At 42.6% G+C, this 14115-nt stretch overlaps 1 protein-coding gene across 1 annotated transcript in view; it reads left to right on the forward strand.

Moving 5' to 3' along the window:
* Nucleotides 1-434: 434 nt before the first annotated feature.
* The window catches only part of syt3 (synaptotagmin III), a 32340-nt gene continuing 18659 nt past the window's right edge, over nucleotides 435-14115 (forward strand). The window contains exons 1-4 of the mRNA XM_075454357.1: nucleotides 435-857; nucleotides 5595-5964; nucleotides 9175-9596; nucleotides 13607-13999. Of these exons, the coding sequence (XP_075310472.1) occupies nucleotides 9446-9596; nucleotides 13607-13999 (544 nt within the window). The 5' untranslated portion in view covers nucleotides 435-857; nucleotides 5595-5964; nucleotides 9175-9445. The remainder of the gene's footprint in view (nucleotides 858-5594; nucleotides 5965-9174; nucleotides 9597-13606; nucleotides 14000-14115) is intronic.

A 14115-nucleotide genomic window follows, 5' to 3' on the forward strand; every position in this document is an offset into this window, starting at 1 on the left:
TCTCTTTTGGCTCAAAGCCGAACAGCACTGACCCTCCATCTCATCACTGCTCTCAACCACCTGACAACCGAGCATCACCTCCTCCTCACACTGTTCTGCCCCCTCCTCCTCCTCTCATCCCACTGATGCTGCCATAAAAAACGTAACATTTTTACGTGCTCCCCCAACCTACCCACTACCAACACCACTATAACCCCTCCGGGAGCTTCTGCAAGACTATTATTATCTAATCACTTCTCTAATAAGACCAACCAAGAACCAGCCCTTCTGACCTACCCATGTATCCTGCAGGCTCAGAGAGACCATTATCATCACCTGGAACCCCCTCCCCACCAACCAATCCCTGCTTCCCACTAAAAGACACACAAGCTCACACAAACCACCTCCCGCTCCCTTCCTATACACGCCCCACATACATCAGTATGTCTTCAGCACTGGCCGGTCTGTGCAGGCAGAGAGAGGAGAGACATAGTATTAGTATTCAGAGCACAGGGAGAAAAAGAAGGAGAGGTAGCGAACGAGCAAACGAGGGAGAGTAAGAGGGAGGGGATAGTGAAAGAGAGAGGAGGAAAAAACACAAGGAGGGAGGATAATATAAGAGAAGAACACAGAGAACAGGAGGTAGAAGAGGGGAGGAGAGACATATCATATTGTTCTTTTCTCCCTGTCAGCCTGCCATCCCGGTCGCGAGGTTTAATGCTCGGTGCGTCTTGGAGAGAGGATAGAGAGGAGGCGGTGGACAGAGTGAAAGAGGGCGGAATGGCCCTTTACAAGCGTCGCATCTGACTAAAACAGCGAGGAAGCTCGTAAATTGAAAACTGGTCACAGAGGGAAACAGTGGTTTCTGCAACGCCAAGGTAGGCAGATTTTCGCTTTGTTGCTCCCGTTAAACAGCGTACTTTCGGGTTTGTGATATCAGCGATGTGTGTATTATTCGCATCATATCTTCTTTGATCCTGCATCCCGCACTGGGCTATGCTGAATATGCCCTAAATCTAGCACCATGTGGCTGTTTTCTATAAATATTTAATGTAAAGCCTATTATATGTGCACCACCCTGGATCTTCTATATTGCATTCTGCCATTGCTTGGTAGCCTGTATTTCCCAAGCATATAGTGGTATGCATGATGTGTGGAGGCAGGCAGTCTATAAGGTAATGTAGGTTATACTAGCCTTCACAACAGATAAGAGACTCGTATTTGTATTACAGGTGTTAAAATGACAGCTATCCACACTGGTGGCAATGATTTTACTTTTTTTTTCAAGCGAATGATAGCCTATAAGACGAACAGACAGTGGGGTGCGCGCACGAGCACGCAGGAAACACACAGAAGACAGGTTGACGTGCGTAAGACGTGCGTAATTCCCCCTCCATCCACACCCCCTCGGCCTCCACCCCATCATCAAAACCACAGTTGCTCTGGCGTCCCACTGGAGAGAACCTTGTTTATGAGACAGTCAGAAAAAATAAAGCAAAAACAAAACTAAGACACACCGACTCGCCGACTCTGGCATAGCTGCAGGTGAAAAATGAAGTGAGGGCGGCCCGTCGTCTCTGTGTATGTGACATTACACTCCCTGTCTGTAAATAGGTCCCACTCAGCAGCTTCACTTGCTGTGCAAGACACAGGAAGAGCAGCACCAGCATCGATGGGGGTTCCTGGCTGGCCACTTGCTTTCTATTTCCTGTCCCATGTTATAGATAATTTAGACACTTTCAGCTCCAACCGGCACTGAGTGGTAAGCTGTGAAAGCTCCAACAGCAACCTTTGATATCTGTGAACGTGGGATAGAAATAGGTAGAGATAAAAGGCAACAGTGTCTTTTTGAATGCAATGGGGTTTTTGATTGCATGTTTATAAAAAGATATATGGCCTTAAGCAGATATTAACGCTCACTCTCACCCACCTCATGTCATTTATTCACTGAGATGGTATCCAAGACCTATTATAGGAGAGACTGAATTGGAACAACCTCAAGACTGAGCCTCACCAAAGCTATTACCTCTGGTCAATAGACATTAATATCCCCATGCTCAATCTTGGCCTCAAACAGTGTCGTCTTTGCCCCTCCAAAAGACAGTGCTGCTCCAGTGGAGTAACCAAAATGATGTGTTGGAGTAGCCCTTTCTGTTTACCGCTGTGCATCAGTCTGTCACAGCCGAATGAGCAGCAAGGAACGATGATAGCATTGTCTCAGGCAGACAACGCTGTGGCCTCGAAAGGAAGTGATGCAAGACAAGAAATGAGAATATGCCAGCACTGGCGAAGACAGGTCATGACCCCTTTGAAATGGTGATAGTCCTGACGAATAGCAGATGATCTAGGGTACATGAGTACATCGATTTGAGGTGGCACACAACATGATACTGCCCAGCAGGTTACAGCAAAGCAGACAACATCAACCTCAAGAGCAGAGAGAAAGAGGTCACAGGGCCAGGTTACCAATCCACAGTTCCGCACACTGGAAATGACACCTGTTTACAGGGAATGCTGTTAATGGTAAAACTGCCATGCAGGTGAAAAAATGGGAAGTGTGAAATGCGCTTAAACAAGTAAGCTGATTTGCAGACCACAATAAATAGAGAGAAAAATGCAACAAAAAACAGCTTAAAACATCCAGGGCAACAATAAGAGGTTCAGTTAAATATGACTTCCAGGTACAGATGAAAACAAAAGAAAAAGCATGGCAACAGATAGGAAGACTTGAAAGCAGGTTCAATGAGATCTGCCTGAAACATCCTATTAAGTATAACCAATGGATTAGTCTCCTTTGTCTACACATGCATTATGTTCACAGAAAAAAGGCGTCTGACTGTTCTCAGTTTTCTAATTACAAAGGTGCCCAGTTTCTCCCCTAAAATAGTTAGACATTATAGCAATAAATGTTAATTCCCATTAGTCAAAGCCCACTAAAGAAAGAGGAGGTTAACAAGAGGCGGCTGAATTTTTTTTTATGAACAGCAAAATAGGATATGATCTTAAACATCCCTGATTGTGCGGTGAACTCTAAGATTCAATTCAGGAAGACCTCAAAGTAAGACTGAATGGATGAAGAAACTAAAAGGGTTACACACTGTGGGATTTGTTTTACTCACTGTAGCTTAAAGACAAACATGTACTGTAATTTGACCAGAAAATGAAAAGCCAACTGATGATGTGGAGCGGCTGAATCACAGATGTGTGGTTAGCAACTGGATGAATTCTCGTTCACGTGCAGCTGACAGCAGCGTTTCAAATGTCTTATCACTGTCATTCCCAAACTCACCCGAGGTGTGTGATTCTTCCCTCAGAGACAGATTCCACATCCAGATTAGAGATTTCTGTCACGTTATCTGACATGATGCATCTCACTGAAAAACCTGTCCCCTGTGCTTATTTTTTTTTTATCAGATAAAACATTTGCAGGTGAGTCAGGAGGAAAATTACAAGGATTCCAGTGTGAGGGAAAAACAAGAAATTCAGTTCATAAAAACAAATGAGGGAGTACATTAAATATTGGTATATCAGTGTATGCCTCAGCAATAAGAAACAGGAGTATGATAGTCTGAGGGTTTGGACATTTTATATCTCAGCTCTCTGCACACCTGAGCGCTGCTGCAAACCCGTCCCCTCTTTGCAAATACTGGAATGATCCGGTCATTAAAAAGGGGATACAACCACAAATGTTTCAGCTGCTTTATCACCTGTAAGCTAGGCCGTGGAAATAACGGCTGGGCTGAGATTTAAAAATGAGTCATTGAGCTAATACTCTTATTTTAAGAGATTAACAGGAATGGCCAACAAGGGGTTCAGTATCTTTCTCAAGGACACATGTATAGGTTTGAACTTGCAGCCTTTTTCTCACTGATATGTACTTGGATTATATCTACTAATGGCTGTCTGCTCCTTTTGTCTGGTGCAACCGGCCTTTTCTTCTGGCCAGATTTAGCTCATGATCTGATTGGCTTGCTTCTTTCGGGATTGCAGACTGATCTCATCCAGTTCTCATCTTCTTTCTGTTATGTGATTGGACAGGAGCGATTCCACTTCGTCCGTAGTGTGGTTAGACTGTGACCTTGCACGCCGTCCTGTCTCCTCTGCTCAGCCGGACAGTGACCCTTCTGCTTGACTGGTCTGTGTTGTGGCATTATTGTACCCTGAGAGTATTGATCCCTGGCAGAGCAGCAGTCAATGGAGTTTTAGTGTCGCACTGTAATCTACAGTAGGAACATATGTTACTGGGAATGGTGCTACATAAGTGGAATGATTTGTCAACATTTTTCTGAAAGCATGTTCATCTGTCAATAAACATTATCTATAAATATTTAGCATGCAGTAAATTGCATCTCCAAAATCTTGATTACCATTGTTGCTGTGTCACCCTCGTCGCCAGCTTCCTATAATTTTTTTTCTCTGCCCTTCTCTGCTCCAGTTTTTCCCCTCCCGCTTTATCTGTCTCGCCTTCAATTTAATGTCTCTCTTATGCCTTGCTCTCAGTCTCCCTTCCTCCATCTCTTGCCATACAATCGCTCTATCTGTCTGTCTTTCATCAATTAATTTTTTGCCTCTCCCTCTTGATGCTGTCGCTGGCATTCGTGGTAGCCAGTTTTGTGCCAAATGGCCATTCCTCAGATTGAGATATCGTAGGATTTGAGTCACTCAAACAGATTTGCGATCATAAAAGGAGAGAGTCAAAGTGAAAGGGGGGAGGGTTGGTCCAGCATGTTGGGTTTGGATGACATTTTGATTCTCTAAGTTTTCACTCTTTTTAATCATTTCTGCAATGGACTGAGATGGACAGATAAATGGACTCTGTATTTGACAGACAGATTTTCCAGATGTGACAATAAGAGTCCAAACAAGAGAGGAAACACGTAGGAGAGAAAAACTAGAAATTGAGTCGAAGCACTTCTTGTTTCGGATCATGTTGGGAGTGAAGTATGTCTTTGCCTAATGCGGTGATTGACGGATGGCTGGGAGACAGATGGACATATAAAGAGCACTTTGTAAGGAAGGTGCCACTCAGTGCACGAAGACTGACGCTGACATTTCTCACAACATACATCAGATGATCAATAGTCCTTGCCCTGTTTGACGTGGCATCTTGCTTGAGAAATAGGCTCGTAGCTTTACAAGGTCATAACAGCTGAGTGGAAAAGTGAGCTGACCTCTCACCGAGAACATTGTGCATTGCCAATGATTTATTTTCCAACCACACCACTTGTTCAAGGTTTTTGGCAAGACACATTCAATACTTGAGGTTTTGCTGCAGATCTGTATTATTAGACATAACTATGTGTACATTTTCTTCTGTCAGAGCCCCTGGAGACTGACAGACTGTGAGAAACTAGAGTTTGGGCAATGACCTCTTTTTATTTTGACAGAATGGGATCACAAATAAAGACAGTGAACTGAAGAAAGTTAGTTTCTTCTGGATGAAAGAACAAGAAAAACTCACATATGGGAGTCAGACTTAACATCTTTAACTCTATCTCACTCCTATATGTGTCAGTAGTCTTCTGCACAGTGGTGTAGACATCCTTGCAACTGCTTGTGCTTGCTGTATTTGTTGTTTGCCTTTTATCAATTTATTGATTTGCATTGTTTTTCAGGTGTGTTTAGAGAGCTTTTACAGAATCTCCACAAGTCTGACAGTTGCTTCCGGTCCATGGTGATGCGTAGGAGACACCAGCCACACTGATGCATTCCACCAGTTCCTGTTGGAGCTATATGACTAAGAATTCAACTCTGCTTCCAGCTTGCAGTGAAGAAAGAAAGGAAAAAAACACCCATCTGCAGGCTTCCATTTCTGATCCTAGAACCATAAGGAAAATAACAGGCTAAAGGTTATGTATGCACTGCTGGGATAACGCTGTGTTCCTTAGTCAAATCCATTTGCAAGGAACATCTTACATGAAGAGTGTCTGCGCTGGATTGCAAATTCAACATGCCATCAAACGTCCAGAGTTGAGTTTAGTAAAGGTAAACACGTAATCCATATCTTTACTACTTGATCTAAGATAGCAATATGCTTTAATTGATGTTTTTCTGCTCGTGCTATGGATAAAAATCCAAGGTTCAGTCATATGAAAAAGGATTGATATGTGAGGACATATTGAAAAATCCCATAGTCTTCACCATGTCTCTAATTTACGTACATACAACCTCATGACATAATAGAAATAATCTGGTCTTTTACACGTCTAGGAATTAGATCAATGCAACCTCAGCTGAACAACATTCAAAACAGGAAGTTTTGTCAGTTTGCCGGTCTGGAGCATTCAGGTTTGTGTTAGCACAATGCCAAGGAGGAAAGACATCAGCAATGATCAAAAAGAAGCAACTATTCCTGCCCAGTCTGGGAAGGGTTATAAGGCCATTTCCAAACTATTTGGATTCCATCATTCTAGAGAGAGAAAGATTATTCTCAAGTGGAAATCATTCATGATAGCTGTCAATCTTCTGAGGACGTTCCAGCAAGTTCACCCCAAGAACAGACTGTGCAATTCTCAGAGAAACTGCAAAAAAGTCCAAGAGCTACATCTCAGACAGTCAGCACAATTAGAAAAAAATGAAAGAAGTACGATTTGTTTGGAAGGATTGCACGAGCAAAGAAGAAGTCTCTTCTCTGTAAAAATACTTTGTAGCACAGCTTAGTTTTGCACAATTGCATCTAAGCAAACTACAAGACTTCTGGAACAATGTCCTTTGGACAGTTGAGCCCAAAGTGGAGATGTTTGCTCATAATGCACAGCAGCATGTTTGGAGGAAACCAAACACAGCATATCAGCAGAAACACCTCACACCATCTGTCAAGCACGGTGGTGGAGGGCTGATGATCTGGGCTTGTTCTACAGCCACAGGACCTGGGCACCTTGCAGTCATTGAGTCCACCATGACCTCCTCTGGATACCAAAGTGCTCTAGAGTCAGATATGAGGCCATCTGTCTGACAGCTAAAGCTTGGCTGAAACTGGCTCATCAACAGGACAATGATCCCAAACACAGCAGCAGATCTACAGCAGAATGTCTGAAAAAGGAAAGAAGCAAGGTGTTGCAATGGTCCAGTGAAAGTCCAGACCTCAACCTGACTGAAATGCTGTGGTGGGACCTTAAAAGAGCTGTGCATAAACAAATGTCCACAAATTCAATGATCTGAACCAATTTTATATCAAATAGTAAGCCAAAATACCTCCACAACAGTGTGAGAGACTCACAAAGTCACACAGAAAACGATTACATTAAGTTCTGTCAGAACCACTCTAGTCAAAAACGAGACGAGAAACAGAAATAAATTCAGAAGCTTTATTCTGAATGCATACAATTTGTGTTTGGTGGTAGGCTCTGTTTGGAGGAAGTTCCGGACTTTTCCATGAGCTCCATGGAAGCCAAGACAGGGAACAGCAGCATCCTCAGGTGGAGTGCCTTCCATTTGCTGTAAAGGAAACATACCCCCTAGAACAGAGCAAGCAACAATGACAACAGTATGACATTGTTTGGCAATGAGAAGTCGGTGGAGCAGGGGAGGTGGTGGGTGCAAGCAGAAAGCAAAAAGAGCAGTGACAGTAAAACCAATTTGGTAGTTTAAATGAAGCGCCCCAAATGCCAGCATCCAATTGCGAGCAGCAGCTGATTAACCATGAGCGCAGTTGGTTTGTGGACAGCCATAAGGGTTGGGTCGGCGTCAGCCAATAGGCAAAGGGCGCGTTGACTACGTGGTCTGCCAGAACTATCGCAGGTTGCTCCATTTATTGCTGATAAAGGTGGTTCCATAAGCTGTTTCTTTTTACACAATACATCTGGATTTTGGATTTGTTTTGTCAAATGAATAATGATGTGGTGTAATATCTCACGTGTTGTTGTTCATCTGTGGTTGTATTTACCAAATGTTAAGACCTGGTGAGGACCAGATCACTTTGTTTCATTTCCTGATGAATGAAACCTTGGAACTGAAACAAGGTGAACTCTCTTTTTCACATGACACATGACATGTCAAGAGATTCACAGAGAAAAATTACAATTATGAATTCTTAAAATGTTTTTGGTTTTATTCCGTGTTTTAGAGACTCAAAGCAGTATAACTCATTATTATCTTAATTACTCTGTAATCACAATTAAAAATGTGTGTTCGTCTGAAATATTACATAAAGTTTAAAAATGATGGAGGTGCTGATCAGTTTTAGACACCAAAACAATTATTTTATCTACGGGAGATACTTACTGATGGTTCTGTACAAGTGTGCACATTGTTGGGTTAATAATCTGGCTTTGTTTAGAACAAGAAGGTTCATGTTTTTGATATATAGTATACCCATACATACACACACACACACACACACACACACACACATATATATATAGTACTGTATATACATCAATTAGCTGTGGATTTGACATCTTGCCTCGGTATGATCTTTGTCATTAGTACGCTACAAGATACACAATTTATGCTCCTTAATATTTGAATGATGTTTTCAATTATTTACTTCCTTTAAATCAAAATGTACCTTGTAAAGCAGAATTCTGTTAAATGTAATGTGAAATAGTATTTTTTTTGCGCTGAACACATTGTATCATCCTCTGCAGCTGATAATTGATTGATACCACATCAGAATACTTTGTTTTTATCCTCACCAGTTACTTAATGCTCATTACTCATCGTTTTAATTCTTCAGGCCATACATAAGCTGCATGGCACCTTTATTTGCCCTAAAGCATCCTGCAGCCTCACTTATAGAGGTAATTGGACAAATTGTCTCAAAAGCAGTGTGCCCTGCTTAAAGAACTTCCAAGATAATTCACAGACATAGATGTTATCAGTTTTTGTAGGCAAATGTTTGATACCAAATGCGAAATTGTGAAAATTACAATGTGCCCTGTGGTGACAGAAAGCTCATCTTCATGCATGACTTAAATCTAGATAAATGGGAGAATGCTTTTTCATCACATATCAGGATTTTTGGCATTAATTCTGCTGGCTATAAGATTAAAAAAAATAACTTTTTGTATAAGGCCAGTTTCCTGTAGAGTGTATGCTAAGGTACTGGAGCCAGTGATCAATAGGATACTCACTGATGGTTCTGGCATCCATGTTCTCACTTAATGACTAAGGTGACCAGTCTGCCAGAAACCTGATTTGTACACTTTTATGTCCTTAGATTCACTTTACTGTATCTCTCTTTATCTCTTTCAGGGAAAGTAAGAGGGGAGGGTGTCACTCAGTCATACCCAGGCATGCCAGTCTGGTCTCTGTGATCCAGACCAAGACACCTAGCAGAGCAACGCCTGTTCTTCCTGCATTTCCGCTGCTCCCTCAGCTTCCCCTGCCTTGCTTTTCTCAGTTCACACCTCGTAAAAGGTGGACGCAACACTATACTTCCCCAGGCGCCGTCCAATAGGTGAGGGCGGCGAGGGCTGCACGGTCATTGGCTGACTGCTGGTGAGAGTGCAATGCGGATTGGAGCATGTCGGGGGACTGGGATGAAGACCTGTGTAAGAAGGCGCTGATGTTGGTGGAGGAGCTGTGTTTCAATTCTCCAAGGACTTACAGCCAAAGTGAACGCTGCCAGGAGTTCAGTTACCTGCTGAGGGGTCAAAACAGACAGCTGGACGCAGGTAAGTTCGACACCTGGTGGTTCTAATAAATCATTTTGCAATATAGTGATGTGTTGAGATTGAATATTTATTGTAAATTCATCTCTGAATAAAAAACCACTATGAAACATAAGACTTTGCAATTGCACAATTAAAGACTCTCTCTTGCATTTGAAGGTGGCTTCTCAAAGTTGGTATTCACCCTCTGGCCACATTACAAGAGCTGTGGTCAGCTTGGTCATGTTCTGTTCAAGTGTATTACAGAAATAACAAGCTTTCCCTTGAAGAATGTGTTAAAACTTCTTAACCATTTCTTGTGAAGATTAAATAACTCCTCTACTTTCCATGCATATGATCAGTATGTTCCAGACAAAGAGTGTCCCTAAATCTGCATGATATACAAAAAAAACCACAAAAACTTTAAATATCAGCTTTGTAAACACACACATTTTCCTCTTTATGAAAACAACTGAAACTAGATTTGATTTTCAGTTAAATGTCTTCAGTAGGGCCACAGCTGAATTGCTCCGTTACGTATGATAATATTAGCTTAACGGACAACTTTCAAGCCAACTGGGAGAGAATGTAAGGAACTGATCACCAGCTTTCTTGTAAATCTTGTGATTTCTTCCTCCATTTTAAGGTTTGTCAAAAAAGTGTTAGCTTCGAAAGAGCATTTTCATTATCAACACATCACAACGCAACACGACATGACTGAGGTTAAGAGGAGCTCTCATGTTTAAGGATTGTTTGAGGCACTGTGCACTCAGAACAACAAACAATGAAATATTCACAAGCTAAATGGAAATGGCTTTGGTACAAGTCTTTTAATTCTTTTAAGAGTTTAAGATACCCAAAGAGTCTCAGAAGGATTCTGCAACTGTAATTTCAAAGTTGAATTACAAATACATGTATATATATATATATATGTATGTATACACAGAAAAATACAGAGATGTATGTAAATAAACTGTGGCGTGTAAGTTCTCATGAGGCTTGGAAATGCTATGCAGATTAGTATGGATCTGTGGCCCAGTGTAGATTAGCCTGGATTGGCTGCGTATTACCTCCAGAGACTTGGATGGCTCTGTGAAGAAATGTCATGCCACGGTTTTAGGCGTTGGTCCCCTCACTTTACCAGCTGTGATTTTTCTGTGTTTGCTGGTGGAAAACTCTGATCCCTCAGAGGACGGCGATTGCCGAAAGCTGTCAGCGAATGGCTTGTGTAAGCAGCGGAGATGTGTTTGATGTGGCGCAATGTGCGACTCCCAGCGGGGTTGCATCAGGCTCTGATTGACAGGGAGTCTCAGTCCCTCTTCATGGCGCACTTCAGAGGCCTGCTACCCTCCCACCTACCCGCCTGCTGACTTGCTTTTTATGCTTTGTGGATTAATGATGGATCTTTGGCAGGATCAGTGCTTGCAAAGATACACCGACTGCCCTAAAGACAGACAAATGGAGGAAAGTGGTTTGGCCCCCGACAGTTGCTGTACACGTTTGATCACAACAGTGTTTTATCAGCGCTTCCTGATCTGCCAACCAGACACAACCTACTCCTCAGCCTCCTTGCTTTGTTTTTCCCCTACAGATCAGTGCATTAACCTCTCACATCGTGAAGCTCCTCCCCTCTTTATGTTTTGCTCTAAATCATTGTCAGCTGGTCTTCCTTCTTTCTCTCTTTATCATTGCCTCTTTGGTTTCTACTCTTTCTCACATGGCATGGGAGTTGTATTGACTTCATGAGCCCTCTTCCCTTCCTGCTCTGCTCTTTCAATGAAATGCACCCAGTCAGCTTATATGTCTGTCAACTTGTGCACCAATCTGTTTTCAACCATCTGACTCTGTCTTTCACAGCCCTGCAGTCCATTCTGTTTGAATTTTTTTTCTCTTCGTTCTACTCCATCACCACTGCCTTTTTCTCTTTCCATCTTTCCCTTTCCCTCCCCTGCATCACTTTTCCCTTCCTGTCTCCTGATCTCCATCCTCATGTTCTCCCTCGCCTTGCCTTTTCTTTCTATTTTCATCTCTTGTTTCTCACTTCATGCCACATCTTGTTCTCTGCCAAGACAGATCGATGTACCCTCGCCCATCCCCCACCTTCATGGTCCCCCAATCATATCTCTTGAACAAGTGCTGATTAATGACATACACAGACTGATGAATAATTCACCAAAGAGAGAGAACGAGGAAGCAGAGGCAGAGCAGGGGGTAGACGGAGAAAAGGTAGGGGTGACGAACACAGAGACAGATGCTGAGAAGCATGTACAGGGGGGACCAGCATGGGAGAAAAAATGACAGCTCGGGATGAATGACGGGTGTTTGAGGAGATGGGAAGGGAAACAAAAGGCTAACCAAATTTCGGGAGATGTAGGGGACTGGCTACTTTTGTCTTGGAGACATCCTACAGATTAAGTGATTTGGCAGCACTTATTGTCTTTGTCATCCTCTTTAGGATATTTAAATTGAAATCAGTTAAGGGAAAATGAGGTTAAAGAAAGGGATACCTTTGTATGAGGGTTTTGGAAAACATTTTTTTTTTTATGTAACAGTAACACAATGCAATTCCATGTAAAGGTGATGACTGCCCTGTCTGCAAAAAGAAAGCATTCTTAATTGGTGGCCGTGTGGCCTGGAAGGGGCCCAAGAGGGCAAAAGACACAATTTTCACTTAGAAGCCTGGAGGTGGAAAAGAGTACAGTCGGCAAAATCTGCACACAGTATCATAATGAGTCTTCTCGATCTACTTACAAACCATGAATATTCATGTTCAGGGCTCTGGGACTTAATTCAATGTGGGTTCTGATTGGTCCTTTTTGGCAAGACAGTCATCAGACCAAAATATCCTATTTATAAAGATACTTCAAATGGCCCAGGATAATAATAAATATTCATCGTATATTTAGCTTATTTATCTATAAATATTCATACAATACGTATGTAGGCTCCGACACGTGCAGATGTTCCAACATCTACAAAAGTTCCAAAGATCCACCTGCTCATGCTGGCTCACTTTCATTTATGCTCTCTTTAACAGGAGGCTGTTGCTGGAGCTGTCCGGCAGTCTGGTGCTGAAACTGCGCTTTTCTTTTAGTCTGTACACTTTCTCATTTGGATGAGTCATTCTCCACACTCCCCAACATCCACATCCTCACCCCCACATACCCACTACCCCGCCAAACACTCTCCCTTCTCAGACACAATCCTTAAACTGACAAAGATTAAAAAGCCTCGAGGAAATGTAGGTTGACATAGAGACATCACTGCGGCTGTGTTATTTTTTTTACTATAATTTTATTAATTGCTTGCCTCGCTGCCTCCTTCCACCTTGTCTTCTCTTCTTCTTAAGGAACATCCACTCTGCCAATGTTTACCCCTATTTTAAAATCAGGTTTGAAATGTGCGGTTAAGACTTCAGGGAATGGCTGCAAATTGCAATTTATGCTTACAGCAGGTTGTCTCTCCTGCTCCATGATGTGTGATTTGTAGATACTGTGGTGATGTTGCCTGTGTGTGAAGGGGGTGTAGGGATTGTTGATCGTGCAGTGGTTTACTGTTGAGTTGTTAGGCATATGTATAATGTGTTAATGAGTAATTACCAGTCATACAAATGAGGTTGTTGATTTTATTCATGCTGGTGGCAAAAAAAACCCAACTATGATGGCATTGTAGATCTGTCAGACAGAGCAGCTGCTTGGCTGAAATGTGATTCAAATATGTGAATCTTGAATCCAGTTTATATATATTTTTTTTTTACATTGGCTTTCAGGGTGAGTTGTGACCATTGTGACTCCTTGACATGTCTTTTGGTTTAAGAGTTTTAATTTTATTTTTAGCTTTTTAGTTTATGAAAAAACTAAACCTTAGCAGTACTTGCCATAATAATTAGCATTGTCTCCAGTTTCTTTTCTTTTTAAAAGCTACATTCTTTTCAAAAATCCTTTCATGACTTCCATCTGAATATTGAGTATCCTGTTGAATATTCTGTTTTCACTCTCTTTCACAACTCAGTTTCTTCCTCTGTTCCCCTGTAGAGATCTCCGTCAGCCTGCTGTCGGTCATTGTGACATTCTGTGGCATCGTCCTTCTCTCCGTCTCCCTCTTCGTCTCCTGGAAGCTCTGTTGGCTGCCATGGCGGGACAAGGAGGGTGGAGGTCTGAGTCTGACATCGGCGTTGCTGCCCGGAAGCGCCGGTGTCGGAAACCTCGGAGGTGCTGCGGGGTCGTCAATCTTACCCTCGCTGCAGAGGAAAGAGGGCCAGTCCTCTTCCTCACTCTACCCCTCCCTGGGCCAGCAGGGCCAACACCACCCCCATTTCTCTGAATTGGTAGGGCTGGAGAGGGGGGAAGTCGGGGCGGTGGTTGGGGGACCACATGAGACCCAGGAGCACTCCTACCTGGACATGGACTCCTACCCCAACAACGCTGGTGAGGGAAAGCAAGCTCTCTGACGTTAGACATTCTTAATCCTGACATGACTTTAAGAGTAATGCAATATCCCAGTCAATAACTTCTCCTTTCAATATATTAACAGAATTTAATAC

The sequence above is a fragment of the Odontesthes bonariensis genome, chromosome 21 (assembly GCF_027942865.1).
Source record: "Odontesthes bonariensis isolate fOdoBon6 chromosome 21, fOdoBon6.hap1, whole genome shotgun sequence".
Classification (NCBI taxonomy): domain Eukaryota; kingdom Metazoa; phylum Chordata; class Actinopteri; order Atheriniformes; family Atherinopsidae; genus Odontesthes; species Odontesthes bonariensis.